This window comes from Giraffa tippelskirchi, chromosome 3 (assembly GCF_054371585.1).
Source record: "Giraffa tippelskirchi isolate mGirTip1 chromosome 3, T2T-mGirTip1v1.2.pri, whole genome shotgun sequence".
Classification (NCBI taxonomy): Eukaryota; Metazoa; Chordata; class Mammalia; order Artiodactyla; family Giraffidae; genus Giraffa; species Giraffa tippelskirchi.
In genome coordinates this window covers 16,663,393-16,683,789 of record NC_137277.1, presented here as the reverse complement: position 1 = coordinate 16,683,789, position 20,397 = coordinate 16,663,393, and the positions used below count along the sequence as shown (strand labels likewise).

Here is a 20,397-nt window from a genome sequence, read left to right as displayed (position 1 = left end):
TTCCCAGTTAGGATATGAAAGCTCTTACTAGCTCTCCGCTGAAGTGGCTGTGATTTTTTGTTCTGAAACCAGCAGTGGGTGTGCTGGGAAAGCATCTGTAAAAGGGCGGGCACATCCCAGAACCATGACCCACGGGCTGGACATACTCCACAGACAGAAGGACCGGAGCAGCGACAGGAGTCCCAGACCCGGTGCTTATTCTCCACACGCCAATGATGGTTTGCAAACTCATATCCAAATGCCAGCTGAGATGCAAGGTGATGCAAGTGTGTGCCCAGAGCCCTTGGCTTCCTGACTCTGGATGCTCAGGTCACAACCTGGAGGACAGAAGACTCCGTCCTGCTCAGAGACCTGAAGCTGCCTTGGACTCAGAGCTCCACCACCTAACACACCCCTCAGGGGAGAAGGACAGCCTCCCAACAGCTTTGCAACAACCAGGTGCTCAGTGTGGCTGTGGGTGAACCAGGGCCACACGGTGCGGACAGGACAGAGCTGCCCCTGTCCCGCGTGACTGTCAACATCAACCCGAGTGCACCCACCACTACCAGAGACTCTGCTGGCTCCAGGGAGACATACGCTGGCTCTCCTCCTGCCCTCACGGCTGGAGGAGCAGCAGGAAAACCACTGAGCCTCCCAGTGCCCTCACCACCCTCCCCTGTTATTAGGGCATCTATTACCACCACCTGTTCCTAGTGCACCACCTGCAGCCATTGGGCAATTCCTAGAATATTCATCTCAAAAGAGTTCATTTGGAAAAGTAAATCCAAATGCAAAAGAACTTTTTTGTGTGTGGACTAGCACGAATGGCACAGAACCTAAAAGCTGGTGAAGCAGTTTTGGTAACAGAAGCAACAGGCAAACCCAACACTAAAGAGGAAAGGGTAAAGAACTTGGATCATCCAGAGAACTATGTGAAATAGCCCACAAGAGGGACGTGGTGGTCCCAGGCACCATTCAACTCCGAGTTTCTTTAGCATCACTTTGAGTTCAGTGAACAGAACGCTTGATGCCAGAATCATAAGCGGCTCTAATTTCAGAAGCTGATTATCATTACAAATCATTCCATTATACTGAGATCTCAGTTTTCAAAACTCAGAGTTTAGAAAAAAGCACTTTGTTATATGGCAGGATCACAAGGAATCTCAATGTGGGACAGACCCCAGCACCTCACTGGGGGGAGAATGTTTCCACGCCTCCTAGAGCTTCTTCCTGGTTGGGCTTTGGGGGACTGTTCCCCACTGCCCCCTCTCTGACCTGGGCCCCTGCCCTGAGGAGCACATTTCTCCCACCCTGGGGGGTTAGGTCCTGGGAGGAGCTTGTCCAGCAAGATGGAGACTGAAGCGTCTGCTGTCAGTGGGGCAGCCAGGGCTGGACCAGGAGGCAAACAGAACAGGCCTGGGCCCATCCCCAAAATCCCAGGGCTACTCTAGGTCTCTGTTTTGGGGTGACTTGCTACAGAGCTTAAAGTGGGTGCTGACACGCTGAGGCAGTGGCTTGTTTTCAAAGCTGGACAAAGAAAGAATGCTTGGTTCTCATCCTCACTTAACACCTCATCAACACGCGGTCAGTTTTCAGGATCCCCTCGACATCCCACGGACTTGGGGACACCCCCCAAGGCTGAGACCTTGAGACCCTTCTTGACCTCTTCCTCCAGCCCCCCGCCCTGCTGTGGTTTCTAGTCTGGCTTCAGCCTACACCCACTTCCAGCTCCATGGACTTCTGTTACCTGCTGACCAGGTCCACCTCCTGCACAGCACATCTCAGCTCAATCCCCAGACCCAGGCCCCCTCCAGCTGTCCTGTTCAGGGGTAGCTGTGCCCCACTGGAAACTCAGGCCTTTCCTGGATACCCCCACCCCTGCAGCTGCTAAGCACTGCCCAGGCCTCCACCGCCTGCCCTCTGCCTCCATCCACCTCAGCCCGTGTAACCAGGCTGCATGGGTCCTGCTCCCCGGTCTTGAGCCAGGCTCTCCACACTTGTCTCCTGGCTCCGACTCCTTCCCAGGCCAGGCTCCTGTGAAATGCTGTTCCCCCTCCTCCAGGCAGCACCTACCAGGACCGTGCTTGGCACCCAGGAGGCAGTAGGCATAGGCGCTGACAACAAGGAAACTCCCTCCCACCCCCAGACGGCAGATGTACCTGGGTGAGCAGCTGGTTGGGCGCCAGCTGGTTGATCCATCGCGTGTACCGCTCGGTGGAGTTGGGGGGATCCCTCGTCACTTGACAACCGATAATCTGTGAAACAATAACAAACAAGACTTAAAGCCATGCAGCCTTGGGGGCAGCCCCGTGTTTCGATAACTCTCCATTCAGCTTCTAAATAAACAAGAGTTGCAGCCCTAAGAGCTCATTGCCGCCGGCCACCTCCCTCTGTCTAGGCTGCCACAGCAGCCCCCATGGTGATGCCATCAGACAGGCACTCCTCTCCCCAGGAAGAATCCATGCTAGCTGCCATCTTAATCCTCTCCTGTACCCTGCCGGACTACTCCTCACTCCTTCTGCTCTTGGTTCTGGAACCCAGCCCTGCCTCCTCCTGGCCATGGACACCATCCCCTTTCCACAGCTTCGCAGGCTGACGCCTAGCACCCAACAACTAGGGAAGTCCCCCTGCACGCTCTGCTCGGGTATCTGCCTGCAGTGCGTTTAAACATCCCTAAGACTGCTCAGAGGTAAAGGGTCCAGCCCTCCCGTCAGTGAGGAGGGCTTGGAGGAAGGCCAGCCCCTCCCAAAAATATCAGCGGTTCTGATGCTCAGACACCAGCAGCCCCAGGGCTCAGACACAGAGAATGGGCCGGTTTCCGAGGGAGGGCCCCCTCACAGCAGCAGGAGGGGGCCTTTCTCCCCCTTTCTGGCCAGGGGAGGGCAGCTGGGGTGTCCGAGGGCAGAGAGCCTGCCCCTCAGGGAAGGTCCTGTGAGGCTCTCACAGGCTGGCTGGCCTCCGGAGAGGACACTAACCTCTGATCCCCAGGCTTTGTCTTCCCTACCTTCCTGACCATCGGGTAACACAGTGAGGAAGGTCAAGAGTGGCTGGCTGACTTATATCGCTGTCTAAGTCTCCTTATTGAGAAACGAGCAAAAGTCACCTCATGCTATCTGAGTTTCTTAAAACTTGCTCTAATATACACAACACTTACACATGGTAACTAATTTCTATTAAAGCAGTTATGCTACTGAAGGGTTTTGAGAAGGTTTGTGCCTGCTTTGCTTGAATTCTGTTGTGATGGTTGTGTTTCGTGATTCTGTTATATATCTACACATATCCATTCTTTTTCAGATTCTTTTCCCATACAGGTTATTATAGAATACTGAGTAGAGTTCCCTGTTCTATACAGTAGGTCCTTGTTTATTGTGGTTTTTTAATCTGTTTTTGAGAGAGAGAGAGAAATGGTAGATTCGCATGTAGTAGTAAGAAATAACACACAGAGATCCCATGTGTGTTATTACTTGGTTTCCTCTAATGGTAACATCTTGAAAAACCAACACTTGGCCTCCACTGGGCTCAGGGACACTGGGCGTTTCCACGGCCACAGAGGCCCCTCATGGTGCCTTTATGGCTGCTTCCTGCCTCCCCAACCCCCCACATCCACCCCCCCACCCCTTCCCCACCCTGCTAGCTTGCAGCCACAAACCTGCTACTTCAATGCCATAATTCTTTCAAGAACGTTGCAAAAACGCAATCACATTGTGTGTAGCCTTTAGCAATTGGGTGATTCCCTGGAGATTTGTTCCCTTTTTTTTTTTTTTTTTTGGCTGAAAAATGCTCCACAGCTTAACCCTCTACAAAACACCTGGGCTGTTTCCAGTTTGAAGCTGTTACTATTATTCTGCTGCAGACAACTCACGTAGGGGCTTTTGTGTGAACAGAAGCCTTCGTTTCTCTGGGATGAACACCCAGCAGTGTGACTGCGGGTCGTACAGTAGTTTCATATTTTAAGAAACTGTTTTCCTGAGCGGCTGCACCACTTCCATCCCCACAACAGCATGTGTGACCAGTTTCCTCACATCCTCGCCGTGTGTTTTGGTCTAGCTTTCCCGACAGGTGTGTGCGGTGACGCGCGGTTATAACATGCATCCCCAGTGGCTTTCGAGGCTGAACCTCCTTACGGGGGCTTATTTCTTATCTGCCTGACCCTCCAGAGAAGTGTCTTTCATCCATTTCCTGATTAGGATAAAACACACTTGGCCATAGGTGTGTATTCTTTTTATATATTACTGAATTCTGTGAACCTGTTATGTATTTCTCCTAAAAGCACATACTAAACACAGTTACAAATCAGAGCAGCTCGTGAATGAGCAGCTTGCCCAGTATGAGGCTGCAGGACTGATGTGACCAAGGTATATTTTTTTAACTGTCTATTCCATCTGTTTTCTGGTATCGCTGACACTGGCTTGCATTTGATGGCTGAACTGAAAAGATTTTGAGGGAAAAAGGAAACATGTGGATCAAAGCTGTAAGATAGAAACCCTCTGTTTCAAAAGTATTCCCAAACATGAAGATGAAGAGGCTTAACTTCTGTATAAACACCCAGGCCCCGGCCCCACACTGCTGTGTCATGAACAGCTGCTGGGGGTGGTGGGCCAGCCGAGTGCAGCCCAGCCCATGCCGAGAGACACACTTCTAGCCAGACCGTGAGGGGAGGCGGACATGGCCTTTCTGGGACACGAGCCGACTTACGCTATTTCCACAGTGAGCACCTGAGCCTCCTTCCCAAACCTCACCTTCCACTCTCTGCCTCTAACGAAGGCTGAACCACACTGGGTGGGGTCTCACATGGACAAGGTTTAGGAGGACATGAAATGAAGCTAGAGCTTCAGGGGCTGGCTGTTCTTTGAGGCTTTAGTCAATGTGAGTGTTGGTCTACAAAGAGTGAAAGGATATTTTGTTTGCCTTGTGAAAGTGAAAAGTGAAAGTCGGACACTCAGTCATGTCTGACTCTTTGTGACCCCCGTGGACTGTAGCCCGCCAGGCTCCTCTGTCCATGGGGTTTCCCAGGCAAGAATACTGGAATGGGTTGCCACTTCCTTCTCCAGGGAATCTCCCCAACCCAGGGATTGAACCCAGGTCTCCTACATTGGCAGGTAGATTCTTTACCATCTGAGCTACCAGGGAAGTCCTTTGCGTTAACACTTTAAAAGAATGCTGGCCTGGGCCACAGGGCAGACAAAGGCAAACCATAAAAAGAGGCACCTACAGCAGGACGCCGAGCTCCTCTCCTGTGCTGCCTGCCCTGCCTTCATGCCAGACCCCTGTGGACACCACACCAGCACAGTGTCTGTACACAGTCAGGGCTCAATAGGCACAGGCTGAATGAACACAAAGAGTGGGAGACTGAGAAAATGCTTCAAGAAATAATGGTCAAAAAATTTTCCAAATTTGATGCAGGCTATAAAACCACAGATCCCAGAACATCAACAGAGCCTCATTAGAGTCAACCTTTAAAAAAAAACCAAGCCTTAAGTTTGTATATCATAACCAAAGTGCTAAAAACTAATATTAAAGAAAAAATCTTAAAAGCAGTCAAGAGAAAAACACCCATTACACAGAGAGGCATAAGGAAGGCAGCAGACTTCTTGGCAGAAGCTATGGAAACCAGACAAGGGAGAGGGATCTTTTTTAAAAAATATTTTTATTTGTATTTATTTGGCTGAGCCCAGTCTTAGATGTGGCATGCATAATCTTCAATCTTCGTTGCGTCATGCAGGATCTTTTTTTAAGTTGCAACATGCGAACTCTTAGCTGTGGCATGCGGGATCTAGTTCCCTGACCAGGGATCAAAACCAGGCCCCCTGCATTGGGAGCACAGAGTCTTATCCACTGGACCACCAGGGAAGTGCCAGGGAGAGGCATCTTTAAAGAAAGAAAGGACTTCAACCCAGAATTCATTAGCCAGCTACTACAGCTTTCAAAAATTAAAGCAAAAGAGACTTTTTCAGAAAAACAAAAGCCAAAATAATTCATCACAAGAAGAGTTAAATTACCAAAAAAGATGAAGGAAGCTCTTTGGGAAAAAGAAGACGATCTGACCTATAACAAGGAATGGTAAGTGTCAGTGATGGCAAACATGTGTAAAAGCAGAAGACGTTTTGCCATGTGTAACCTCTTTATAAGATAATTGATTTTGGTAAAAATAAAAACAAATATTGTGGGGTTTACAGCATAAACTGTGTGACAGGATGTGATTTTGTAATCTTATGCTCCATGTGAGATGCTGCCATCTATTTAAGGTAGAGTGTAAGGGGTAAGGTACACATGGCACATGGCCCTAAGCCAACCACTGAAAAACAGTGAAACAAAGAGGTATAGCTGATATATCAACAGTACAGGTAAAGTGGGATCATAACACAAAACACGGAAAAGAGGAAACCAGGAGGAAAGAGGCTCAAGGCAAAACACAAACCAGAAGATGAAAACCAATCACATAAAATACAGAAGGAACACAGTAATAAAAAGCAAAAGTCAGTAAAAATAGAAAAAAAAAAGAAAAAGAAAAAGGGGGAAGGAACTGGCATGTGGCCGAGCTAGGAGGGGTGCCATTGCAAGGTGGCTTGGCTTGGCTATTGCTGGGATCAGTACCTACCTGCAAGCTCTTACTGGGGAACTGAATTTTTTAATTTATTTTTAAAAATTAATTATTTTTATTTATGTGGCTGAGCTGGGTCTTAGTTGCGGCTCATGGAATCTTTAGCTGCAGCATGTGGGATCTAACTCCCCAACCAGGGGTCAAACTTGGGCTCCCTGCATTGGGAGCAGTGAGTTTTCACCACGGACCATCAGGGAAGTCCCAGAAACTGAATTTTTAAACTTCACTAACCTCAGTTCTTAATGGAAACGAGAACTGATACTGCAAACCCACATAACAAACCAGACAATAAGCTTGAATAGGAAGTTGTAAAATGAGCCCAGGACCTGAACCTTGAATTCTGAGAGGAAGGCAGCCCACCCTCCCCACCCACCGTCCTCATGGTGTTGCTGGAGGGTCCCTCCAGCAAGGCCTCTCAGAACCACAGCCTGAAGATGAAAAATAAGGGGTGGGGGTGGGGGGAAATGTAAAGCATAAAATTTTATTAACTACATTTATGAAATTAGCTCCTAATTTATGTTTATGAATAGTTTAAAGATTACTAAAATATAAACAAAAATTAGATTTCATTAAGAACTAATGGCCTTATGGATCCAATCCTCAAAATACTTAAAGTAGGAATGGAGGCAGTGTTTTAATATTTTAAGTTAGATGAACTATTTTCCTTATTTCATACTCCCAAATGCTTCTTGTCATCAAAAATCTTTTCTAAATCATGACTTACAGATCAACGTGTAATCACCTGGGCAACAATCACCACTAGGAAACAGGGCCATGCAAACACCCTCCTAGCTCCCGAGAGGCTCACCTGTGTTTGCTCATCAACAGTAGTATGTACCAGGTGTGACTGGGGTCGGGGGCGGCCACACTTCACGAAACCTAAACACACAGACATGTGTTGTCCACGTGTGGTGGTCGCATCACCGTGGGGCAGATGTGGAAGAACACTGCTCAGTCACTGTGATTTTTAACCTGAGAAACTTCTCCAGATGGTAGGAGGTGAGGTGCCCTCATCATCTCTGCTTCTCAAATCTCCCAGGCATCCTGCTCCACACGTGACACTGGACCAGGTCCATCTTCAGCAGGGCTCTTGTAGCCTCCCCACAGCCCCACCATCACCCTCTCCCCCTCCCGACTCACCCCACCTCCCATATACCAAGTATTCTCAGAGACGGGTGCCTGGCTTGCGACACGCCCCCTCCCCAGGCTCCGTCAGGGCCAGCTGTGGACACAGAGGCCCCCACAGCCCACCTGCAAACCCACCCCCAGGCACTGTAAGCCAGAGGGGCCACCAGCCAGTCTCTCGCGCTGTGAGGCAGAGCTGGACCGTGCGGTCCAGCCACCAGACTGCGTCCTGTGTGACCAAGCGAAGCCCCCATCTGCACCCACTTCTTCCAGACTCTGCTGGGTACACAGATGGTGCCCACTGTGTGCGAGGTGCGGCGAGGACCGAGCCAGAAGTGAGGCAGCGCCTACTGGGCTTTAGATGCTGACAGCAGACCCACCCACCTCTCAGCCTCGTGCAGCGTGAGCTCCTTGCCAACCCCTTCAAACAGCTGTGCCCTCTCTACAGCGCCTGCACCGTTCCCGGGCACACACTCTGCCTGACCAAGTCAGTGCCTCTCTGCGGAGAGGTCACAGTAGCCACACCCACAGGGCGGGATGAGGCTGCGCTGAGCAGGGGGGAGATGACTGCCCTGGTGTCACCTGAAGATGGAGACGGGTCCACGGCACCTGCCTCCCACCTCATGTTCCCACCAGGCAGGGTGGGCAAAGGCCAGGTCACCGAGGACTCCTCCCGAGCCCCCTGGACACTCACATCCAGGATGTAGGGAAGTCCTGCCATCACCCTGTCCCAAGACCACAAGGAAGGATCCGCCCGCATGTGCTGGAAAAGCTCTGGGCCACGTGAACCTCTGCAAGGTGCTCTCTGTCTCCTTCCCATCTTTATCCTCAGTGCCTCCATATTCCTGAGAATACAGAGCTTCCCACCTCTGCCCATCACAGGCGACCCCTCAGGGAGGGGCCCAGACAAAACACAGCGGCTTCCCTGACCCCACCCAACTCCTGTCCCAGAGGGGATCCCCACTCTAAAATGCTCAATAGGTGAGTGGAGAAATGCCCGATGTAACATCTCAGAAGTTTTGCAGAGAATATGCAGCTGCACGATTTATGGGAGCTGCCACCCTCATAATTAAATGGCTTTCTCGTAAATGGCCTTAAAGAAGTAATGACCAAGGACAAACATATACTTAGCATTCATTTCATTCTTTCCAAACAAACTATATGATATAATCAACAAAACCACCAACTGGCAACTGCAAATCAAGATTTTTGTAGGTCATGACTTTTATAAAACCCGGCCCCACAGTAACAACCCTTCTAAAGCTGGTTTTGTCTAGTGCAGCAAGGCTGCTCTGAATCCCTGGTCCCGCTGCAGACCTGTGATGCGGGAGGAGGCACAGCTGCTCCACTGCTGGAAGCAAAGCTTCTCCTTTGTTGGAACACAGTATCCAGTGCACTTAACACAAGCTCAGCAAGAAAAGCCCTAACCTAGAACCTTATAAAAGCACAAGACAATGTGTTTTAATTAAGATAAACTGGAAGATTAAGATAAGCTTTACTGTATTGCAGGCGGTAAAGACTCCACCTGCAATGTGGGAGACGTGGGTTTGATCCCTGGGTTAGGAAGATCCCCTGGAGAAGGGAAAGGCTACCCACTCCAGTATTCTGGCCTGGAGAATTCCATTCCTGGAGAAGTCCATGGGGTCGCAAAGAGTCGGACACGACTGAGTAACTTTCACTTCACAAGATAAACTGACAGTCTACATTTTTCCCAAATTCCTTACATATCCCTAGATTTCAAGGTCTTTGAACTTACACATTGTTGTTGTTCAGTTGCTCAGTCGTGTCCGACTTTGCAACCCCGTGGACTGCAGCACACTAGGATTCCCTTTCCTTCACCATCTCCTAGACCTTGCTCAAATTCATGTCCATTGAGTTGGTGATGCCTTTCAACCATCTCATCCTCTGTAGCCCCCTTCTCTTCCTGCCTTCAATCTTCCCCAGCATCAGAGTCTTTTCTAATGAGTCAGTTCTTAGCATCAGGTGGCCAAAGTGTTGGACCTTCAACTTCACCATCAGTCCTTCCAATGAATATTCAGTGTTGACTTCCTTTTACGATGGACTGGTCTGATCTTCTTGCTGTCCAAAGGACTCTCAAGTCTTTTCCAGCATCACAATTTGGAAGCATCAATTATTTGATACTCAGGCTTCTTTACGATCCAACTTTCACATCTATACATGACTACCGGAAAGACCATAGCTTTGACTATGCAGATCTTTGTCGATAAAATGATGTCTCTGCTTTTTAATATGCTGTCTAGGTTTGTCATAGCTTTTCTTCCAAGGAATAAGCATCTTTTAATTTCATGGCTGCAGTCACTGCAGTGATTTTGGAGCCTGGGAAAATAAAATCTGTCACTGTTTCTACTTCTTCTCTATCTATCTGCCATGAAGTGATGGGACCAGATGCCACAATCTTAGTTTTTTGAATGTTGAGTTTTAAGCCAGCTTCTTCACTCTCTTCTTTCACCCTCATCAAGAGGCTCTTTAGTTCCTCTTTGCTTTCTGTCATTAGAGTGGTATCACTGAATATCTGAGGTTGCTGATATTTTTCCCGGCAATACTGATTCTGGCTTGTGATTCATTCATCCTGGCATTACACACGATGTACTCCGAATATAAGTTAAATAAGCAAGGTGACAATATACAGCCTTGATAGACTCCCTTCCCAATTTTGAACCAGTCCATCGATCCATGTCTGGTTCTAACTGTTGCTTCTTGACTTGTATACAGGTTTCTCAGGAGGCAGGTAAGGTGGTCTGGTATTCTCATCTCTGAGAATTTTCCACAGTTCGTTGTGATCCACACAGTCAAAGGCTTTAACATAGTCAATGATGCAGAAGCAGATGTTTTCTGGAATTTCCTTGGTTTTTCTATTATCCAATGGATGTTGGCAATTTGATCTTTCGTTCCTCTGTCTTTTCTAAACCCAGCTTGTACATCTGGAATTTCTCAGTTCACGTACTATTGAAGCCTAGCTTGAAGGATCTGGAGCATTACCTTGCTAGCATGTGAAATGAGCACAATTATACAGTAGTTTGAACTTCTTTGGCATTGCCTTTCTTTGGGATTAGAATGAAAACTCACTTTTTCCAGTGGAGAACCGCCAAAAGTAACTTCACATGTGAACCAATCACAAAAAAGTAGGTGGGGGGAGCAATATATTTAAAAGTATCTCACTCTCTGCAATGTCAACACTGTGGTTACAAAATTCTTCACACAGAATTCTTTCAATGTAAAATATGTTCTCAATGCTTGGAAACTGTGTGTCATTTCCAGTTATGTGAAAAGCACCTCTGATGTTTCTAGACCTGGACCAGTTCTCAGACTTAGGCCCACCACCTGAGAGAGAGGCCCCACCCATGAGGACAGACCTGAGATGCCAAGGGCGACACACTCAAGATGCAGGATGTAAGGCTAGGAGGGGACACTGATCATATGAGGCAGCTGGACACAGGACACAGGTGACACCAGACCCATCATGACCGCTGGAGTAAGGGTCCATGGGTCAGGTAATAACCTGGGCTCATGGGCACACAGGTCCTACCAGTGACCACTTCTGGGTTCCTGAAGGTGTAACCAGAGAGCACAGACTCAGTGCCTGACTCAGCCTTCACACGAGTTCCCTGGAATGTGATTAGCGGCGAGTGTAAAAGAAGGGCCAGGTGAGTGAAAATCGAACACCATATCACATTCTGAGGAAAAGGCAGAGATTGGGCCGTCTCGGAGGCTTGAAGGATGGGGGTGCTGGTCCCCACACATCCCTGCAGAAGCACTCATCTCACTCACATGCTGCATCAGCAAGTCAGCACTTGGGACCCTCTCTGCTGTCTTCACATTGTTCAGTGGTCTGCACCCTGGACATTCCCGCACTGGCCACCCTGGTGAGGACATCTGTGCACCTGGTGAGCAAGACTTTCGGGTCCAGAGGTCTGGGCACCACGTCTCCCTCTCTGAGGTGAGGGTCCATGGAGAGAGAGGCAGAGGACTGGGCAGGTCTCCCTGGCCCTCTTAGGGTCCTGTTTACCCCTGACCCTCGTTGAGAGTGGGGTCTGGAGAAGACACGTCTGCTGTCTGGCCCTCAGGCTGCAGAGCCCTGGAGGAAGTTGGTGGTCAACAACATGGAGACCGGCAGCCTCAACGGGGCTGTCAGGGCACAAACCCCAGAACCCTGTGACACTGAGCTGTGGGCCATTCAACGTGATGTGGCCAGGGCACATGGTCACACTGCCCACCAGCAGCTGGGCACTCTCAGACCACCAAAGCATGAGGTCAAGTGGCCCTGTAGCTATGCAGACGAGGGTGGAGGTCCCAGGTCACCCACCCGTGGCTCCAGTCTCTCCCTCAGCTGCATCCACAGCCTCATAGGGGTCCCCTAGGACCCACGGATAGAGCAAGTCTGCAGGCAGGCTAGTGTCATACGCTGGCACAACCCAAAAAGGGACTGATACTGCAGCCTGGTCCCATTTGGACAGCTCCAAGGCCCCGGAAGCCTGGAATGTCCACCTGTAGGAAGGGGGGAGGCGGCTAGGGCAAGGACACATACAAACCCACAGGCCCTGGTCAGCATGCAGGGGAGTTTGCTGGGAAGAGCAGACCTCTGAGACACTGCAGATGGACCTGGGAGCAGTAGGAGCAGCTTCTGGTAGGCAGTGATGGCTGTTGGGCCTGAGTAGAGGATATGGGTTCCTTTCCAAAGGCTGGTCTAGCTAAGACCATCCCTGACCTCCTGGTCACAGAACAGACTCTGGGCCATGGGGGACTAGCTCAAGGATTCCAGCAGCCCTGGTGAGTTGGCGACACGAGCCCCCAGGTCACGCAGTGGTTCCCTTGATGCTACCTTGGCAGAAGGGCCACTTGTCAATAAAGGAGCAGCTGGGGACTTTCGAGCCTCCCTCAAGTCCAGTCTTCTGGAAACGTCCAGCCTGAGGAACGGTGGAGTGTACTCTCAAGACATAGCTGACAGCCGTTTTTATCTTCTTACAGACATATTTCAAGGACATGTTTATATTAACAACATTTAAATGTAAGCAATATAAGTGCAATTACAATTTAGGGAATAAGAATCCTCAACCTCAAACTTCAAGACAACAAAAGCTCTCAGGAGGAGTGTGCAGGTGTGTTCACAGGACAGCCAAGTCCTAGAGTCCTAGTTACATGTGTGGGGCTAGGCCGTCGGAGACAGAGCATGAGGGGTACATTTCTTTGTTGTTCTTCAGTTACTCAGTAGTGTCTGACTCTTTGTGAACCCATGGACTGCAGCATGCCAGGCTTCCCTGTCCTTCACCATCTCCTGGACCTTGCTCAAACTCATGTACATTAAATCAGTGATGCCATCCAACCATCTTGTCCTCTGTTATCCCCTTCTTCTCCTGCCTTCAATCCTTCCCAGCATCAAGTTTTTTCCAATGAGTCACCTCTTTGCATCAGTGGCCAAAGTATTGGAGCTTCAGCTTCAGCATCAGTCCTTCCAATGAATATTTAGGGTTGATTTCCTTTAGGATTGATTGGTTTGATCTCCTTTCAGTCCAAGGGACTCTCAAGAGTCTTCTCCAGCACCACAGTTCAAAAACATCAATTCTTTGGTGCTCAGCCTTCTTTATGGCCCAACTCTCACATCTATATATGACTACTGGAAAAACCATAGCTTTGACTATACAGATCTTCGTTTCTTAAAAGGAGAAAATCAGGAGATTAAATTCAAAGCTCCAAAATTAGGGGCTATTGGAAGAGAAAAAATTCATCTTGGATGAAGAAACATCCTCCAAACTCCTTGAGAAACTATCTGAAGGAAGTGTGTTTTTGAACCTTTTTCCTAGTACATGTTTCATGGGGTGCACGCTCTGAGCCCTGAGCCCTGTCCCAGGAACTGGCTCTCTCCTTCATGAAGGCCAAGTGGCAATAGTCAGACCTCAAATACAGCACTTGGAGCCCGTGAGAAATGCAGAGTCTCAGGCCTCACAGACAACAAGGATCAGATCTCAGGGGCTTGTACACTCATGACCTAGAGACACTTTGGTGTGCGGACACAGCGTGGGGACAGAATTGAGCAAAACCTAGGGGCCATTCCTCAGCAGTCAGACACCATGCATCTTAAGACAGTTTTGGGCCTTTCTCCTTCCCACTTTCAAAACCAGTGATTCAAAGATGTTTTTACTAAAACTTCAGCATAGATATCTGAGCAGTGGGTCCTGTGGTCAGACGCCAGGTCTGAGGATCAGCCGCCTGGGCCACCCTGGACCCTGAGCCTCAAGGGGGCAAGTGACCCACGGCCTGAGATGTCCTTCCAGGTTTAAATGGGTGGGAGATGCTCCCCTACACAGGGCTCCTGCGGGGGGATGTGAGCCTCCCTGCCCTGGAGGAAGGGTCCTGGGGAGCCTCACTCATGGGGGCCAATGAGGAAACCATTTTAAGATGAGAGTGTAGTCTGAGGTTATGCAGATAATAAGATTTTTTTTTAACTGATACACCCTACAGCTCTCAATTTATTTTCATGTCCAAGGTACACAGCTTCTGAAATGCTGACAAAACTAAACCAAACCAAAAAATAAATTAAAAAATCTTTCGGACCCATTTGAAAGTAAAAAGTGCTACTCAAAACAAGAAGCACATTTTTCTTGAAAGGAAAACACCTGTGAGTGTGTAGACAAACCAGGCACACATTTTTCTCTGAGGGGGTAGTCTGACTACAAACTGATTCTTTCAATCCTGAGGAAGAATCTTAATCTAAAAAAACCATAATGGCATTTCTACCAATAGTTGTAGAAACATGCAGAAACATCCATACTCACAGTTTTTGGGTGTCGCAAAGCGGCTTCGTGTTGCAGCCTCACTCTCTGAGGCATCATCATGTCGTCCTGCAGGAGAGAACACATTTGAAACTCCAGGAAGCAACTCTGACAAACAAGCAAGAAGACAGACACCCTGACAGCAAAGCAGGCAGGAGACCAGAACAGGCAGTGCAGACACTGCCCAGTGACCCATGACCCCATCAGTCATCCAGGAAACTCAACTGCTCAGGATGCAGTGTAGCGTGAGTGAGAAGTTGGACAATTTCAGTAAGAACCACACAGCTGGGAGGAATGAGGATCTGAGGAAGACAGTGGGGCGTGTCCAGTAAGATGGAGACTCTGATCCCCGAGACCCAGTAACTTTATTTACCCCATAGGCAGAAAAAGGCTTACACATATGCACTAGAGAGATGTAGAGAAATGTTCACTACAGTGTTGTTCAAAATGGGGAACAGCTTGATGTTCACAGAGACCAGCAAAGGTAAGTAAATTGTGTGCATCTCTATAGTCAAATACCACTGAGGTACAAGAGTGAACGACAGCTACACACAACATAAGTGAATTTTGCAGATATAATGCTGAGTGAAAGAGGCAAGACAACAGAATATATATATAGTATTACTTCATTTATTTAAAATTCAAAATCAAGCAAAATTAACCTGATAATTTAAGATACACACACACATATAATATGAACTACCATAAAGAAAGCAAGAAAATTATAATCCCAAAGTCAGAATAGTGGTGACTTTGTAGGGAGGCGGTCAGGGTGTCAGTTCAGTTCAGTCGCTCAGTCGTGTCCAGCTCTTTGCGACCCCATGAATCGCAGCACACCAGGCCTCTCTGTCCATCACCAGCTCCCAGAGTTTACCCAAACCCATGTCCATTGAGTCGGTGATGCCATCCAACCATCTCATCCTCTGTCGTCCCCTTCTCCTCCTGCCCCGAATCCTTCCCAGCATCACGGTCTTTTCCAATGAGTCAACTCTTCACGTGAGGTGGCCAAAGGATTGGAGTTTCAGCTTCAACATCAGTCCTTCCAGTGAACACCCAGGATTGATCTCCTTTAGGATGGACTGGTTGGATCTCCTTGCAGTCCAAGGGACTCTCAAGAGTCTTCTCCAACACCACAGTTCAAAAGCATCAATTCTTTGGTGCTCAGCTTTCTTCACCGTCCAACTCTCACATCCATACATGACCACTGGAAAAAACCATAGCCTTGACTAGATGGTCAGGGTGTACCTCTCAAGTATCAGCGATGAAGTTACTTGCTGAGTGGTAAATACATGTGTATTTACTTCCTAATTAATCTTTAAAGTGTAAATATATGTTCTGTGTACTTTTCTATAGGTATGTTTCATCTCACAATTTTAAAACTGCCTTAAATTGATAAAAATTCAAATATGGTACCAATATGCCCAATAGAAGAGCTAAAAATAATATCATTGGGAGGATATTTATCTTTAAACTGAGCAATGAGATAAACTAAAAGACCTGTATTTGTATCTCTCATTTCTTCAACACGGCCTCATGAGCTAATGTGCTAATCAAATGAACTGCAGATGAAATAAGCTGAGAGGAAGCCTGTGGCTAATGTGAGGAGGAGGAGGAAGGAGGTGATGAAAGAGGACGAGGGAGGGGAGGGGGAGGGAAGGAGGAGGGAGAGGACGGGGAGAAAAAGGGGATCGCAGGGCAGGGGCCCCTCCTGGCACAGCGGTGCCCTCAGCAGGCAGGAAGCAGATGTGACCTCGGGAATAGAAACGCAGGGAGGAAGCTGTCGGAACAGGAGTGGAGGAGTCGCCTATTCCAGGCCCGAATCCTTCCCTGGCTCCCATCAGGACCACGCTTGCGGGCATGTGCATGGTCAACCGCCACTGGGAATCTTAAAAAGGAAAACCAGGGGGGCTTCCCTGGCTGCTCAGACAGTAAAAAGGAAAACAAGGAAAATTGAAGTGGTGGTGGGGTAGGGAGTGGGGGGCGGGGTGAGCGATGTGAGGAGGATAAAAAGAAGTTACGCTAGAGTTCAGCCTATTTCTCTCCCACAAAGAGTACAGCAAGGCAGCAGGGCAGAGACAAAAGAGGGAAATTTCCCTGAAAGGGGAGGTCTACTGATTAAACTCCTGAAAAGTGACCCCGTGTCTGGTGGCCTCATGCCGAATCCTAGAAATTCTGAGGGTTTCGTAAACCAGTCCCCACTCCTGGTTACAAGTGGGCAGGTACACAGGTCAACACAGGGCTAGGCAAGTGTTTCAAAGTGAAAGTGGGGAGGGTTGAGGAAGCCACAGTCAGGGTCAGGGTCAGGGTCAGGGCTGGTCTCTGCCCATAGCATGACCTCCCCTGGGACCCTGTGCAGTGGCAGCATCACACACGCAAGCCCCACTTCCTCCAAACTCAGGTGAGAACCCCGGGAACAACACCACAAGCCTCTGGCCTCTGGTTCCCATACATACTCAATGACACCAAGACATCCACTGCAATGGGTATTGTGTGTGAACCAGCTCAGCTGTTGTATTTGGCTGGACCTCAAAAATATTTGCCGAGTAAATGAAGTGTCTGTTTAGCGTGGAATTGTATTTTCAATTCACCTCATCATTTACACAACACTCTTTTTTGTTTTTGTTTTTACTATTTATCACCATCTTCTATAGTTGGAGGCAGAGCAGCTAGTATTATCCCCATTTTGTAGCCAAGGAAACCAAGGTTTGGAATCTCTGCAGAACCCATTCAAGATCTCATAGCAATTACACGTCAGGTTTAAAATCTGAACACAGGTCCAGTTTTACAGCTCAAGGATTTACACAAAAAGCAAAACTGCCCCAAAAGTCTTAGCTCTCAAGAACATTCTAATACAGTCTTCTATCACCTCTGCTGCTAGGTGCCTGAATAAAGTGAACATCTGCAAGTACAAGGAGAATACGGGAGACATTTAACACACCCCTGACCCTAAGCTGAGAAAGTCAAGGATGAACACAATGAGTAAACATTCAAGCCAAAAAGTGACAGTGTAACAGGGCAACAGACTGTCTCAGCTGCACAGTGACTGCAGATTATAGATAAGCTCCTTGCTCTCCCAAGACCATTTTGAAAGAGGAAAAGCTTGCTGAAAGATGGGAGCATGAAAAGATCTTTATTATACATGAAAAGTGGTGTGATATTTTAATAACAAGCGCAGATGTGTTTCTGCTGTGATCCCACTGCCTTTCATTGATGTCCATCCCAGGGAGGGGCCCACTCTGATCAAGGTCACTGTGCTCACAGCTGGTACCCAATACCAGGAGCTGGTTTTAATAAAAGTCAGCTGGTATCTGCAATGCAAACAGGAGGGGGCCTACAGGATGGATATAAAAGGTCATCAAGCATGAACTACAAAAACCCAGAGTCTGCATGTCCTGATCCCAAGGTATATCTGGAGACAGACTTTCCCTACCACAGGAGGGAGGGTTCAAAACCTCCATATTTATTTGCCAAAAATGTGCAAGATTCCACGATGATAACCAGGTAAGAAATGTTCTTGGCAGCCAAGGGGAAAGAATTTTAATGTATTATAAAAATAATACTAATTCTAGATGAAACACTGTTCCCTTTCTGACCATAAGAATGTTGGGTAGAGAAAAACTAATCTGGTCAAAGAATCTGAGTTAAAAGAAACCTGTATCTTTGAGTTCAGTAGTTTCTGAATAGAGGGTGGTCATGAGGAAGCGAGGCTATGAACCCCCAGGGATGACCAACTCCCAGGATGGGAGAGGGGCAGGAGGAACCACTTGCAGATGAAGGAAATAACAGTCTACAGTCAAGAAGATCTGTGAAGAAAGCAAGGTCGATGTGGTTTCTGTTAAGTCTCATTATGCTTGACTTTTAGACAAGATTTGCAGACACAGGTAGAAATTCCCTGGTCACACCTCAACCTCAGTACACACACTTCATGCAGAGGACCCTGAAGGACAGGGAAGACAACAGAGGAAACCCCACCTGCATGCTGAGAGCCTATTTCCAAAGCATAGTGTCAGGGACTCACGTATGTGACCCATCTACATTTTCCTGAAGCCTGAGACACTGAGGGGCAGCAAGTCTGCTTGAGAGAACCTTTCTTCTGTGATTTGCTACTTAGCCTGAGTAGCTAAGTCATGGCAGGGCAGGATCCACACCCAGGTCAAAATGCCTCCACATCCACTTGCAGAAATGACAGGCTAATGGCACACAAACAATTACCAAAGATACTGAAAGAGTCTTACACAGAGAGTTAACAAGGTAGTGGGGAACTACTGAGCCCAAATCTCTGAGAAGCATCAGCTGAGAGAGGAAACAAGCCACTTCTGCCCTCAAGTCCTCACTGATCTACAAGAAGTAGCTAAACTCTAATCCATGGTTCTGGTAACCCTGCGAGGCTTCAGGGAATGGAGATCAAGGGTCTGCTCAAGACTGGGAGTGGGGCTGGGAGTGCGGCCTACTATTCAACCCACAACAGTTCTGAGCTCAGGCCATGGCAGGTTACCTCCTCAAGAGGTGAATGGGATATGTAGCCTAACAGGGCCCAGAAGCCTCAAAACAGGATAACAAGGGTCCCAGGATGGTGGTTCTCCCAAGTACCTGGAAAAAGCAGAGGAAAATCTCTGAGGGAAAGAACTTTCATCCACGGCCTCAAATTAACTCCACAGAGAAGTATTCCAATACAATGACCAATGCACAAAGACAACTGGACATGTAAGTAAAAACACACAAAAGAACAGATAATAAAAGACTTCCCAGGGCAACCATTAAGAAAATAATCTAAAAAGAGTTAAAAATCAATAATTTATTATAAACAGTACACTAGAAAATATCTATTTCATTTTTTTAAAAAGAACAGAGGAACAAAAATAATATGTCATAGAAAACAGAAAAGAAAATAAATAGCAAAATGGCAGACATAAGTCCAATTGTAAAAAACTTAAATATGTGAATAAATTCAAAACTCTCATCAAAGGTAAAAGTTGTCAAACTGCAATAAAAAAGCACACACTAAAACAAAAACAAATTCTACCTATAAGCTATTTACAAGGGACAAAAATTGAGGTTCAAAGACACAATGCATTAAAGTAAAAGAACGGGAAAAGATACACCAAGCAAACTATAACCATAGAGAGATGTGGTTATACTAACATGAATCAAAACAGACTTTAAAACAAAGAACACTAAAAGAAACTAAGAGACACATTAAACATTGACAGAATGGCCAATCCATCAGAAAGAGATAACAATTATAAATATTCATGTATCTAACAACAGTGAGACAAAAAGAAACAAAAATGAATGGTATTAAAGAGAAAAATAGACAATTCAACAATAAGAGTTGGAGACTTCAATAACCCACCATCAAGAATGGACAGAATAGACTCAAGTGAGTTCCACCATATGTAAAATAGATAACCAACAGGAATTTGCTGTACGGTTCAGGTAACTCAAACAGGGGCTCTGTATCAACCTAGAGGGGTGGGATGGGGAGGGAGATGGGAGGGAGGTTTGAAAGGAAGGGGATATATGTATACCCACATCTGATTCATGTTGACGTTTGACAGAAAACAACAAAATTCTGTAAAGCAATAATCCTTCAATAAAAAAATAAATATATAAAAAAAGAATGGACAGAATAACTTGACAAAATATTGCAGCTACAGATGATATGAGCACCATTAACCAACAACATAAACCAGCTGACCTCTCTCTATGGACACCAACCCAACAACATCAACTTGCTGACATCTACCTATGGAACTCCCACCCAATAACAACAGACTGTATACTACACCACAAAACAGGGATTGTAAAATTTTAAAGATCCGATTCCCCTGGAGAAGGGATAGGATACCCACTCCAGTATTCTTGGGCTTCCCTGGTGGCTCAGTCGGTAAAGAACCCACCTGC

General features: G+C 47.4%; 1 protein-coding gene across 3 annotated transcripts in view; it reads right to left on the bottom strand.

Annotated features, from left to right (window-relative positions):
* The window catches only part of QTGAL (queuosine-tRNA galactosyltransferase), a 110,818-nt gene that overhangs the window by 50,209 nt on the left and 40,212 nt on the right, over positions 1–20,397 (bottom strand). For all 3 annotated transcript variants that reach the window (XM_081576865.1, XM_081576864.1, XM_081576866.1), the window contains exons 5-6: positions 14,497–14,562; positions 2,139–2,234 (exon numbers count right to left, since the gene is read on the bottom strand). In XM_081576865.1, the coding sequence (XP_081432991.1) occupies positions 2,139–2,234; positions 14,497–14,562 (162 nt within the window). The remainder of the gene's footprint in view (positions 1–2,138; positions 2,235–14,496; positions 14,563–20,397) is intronic.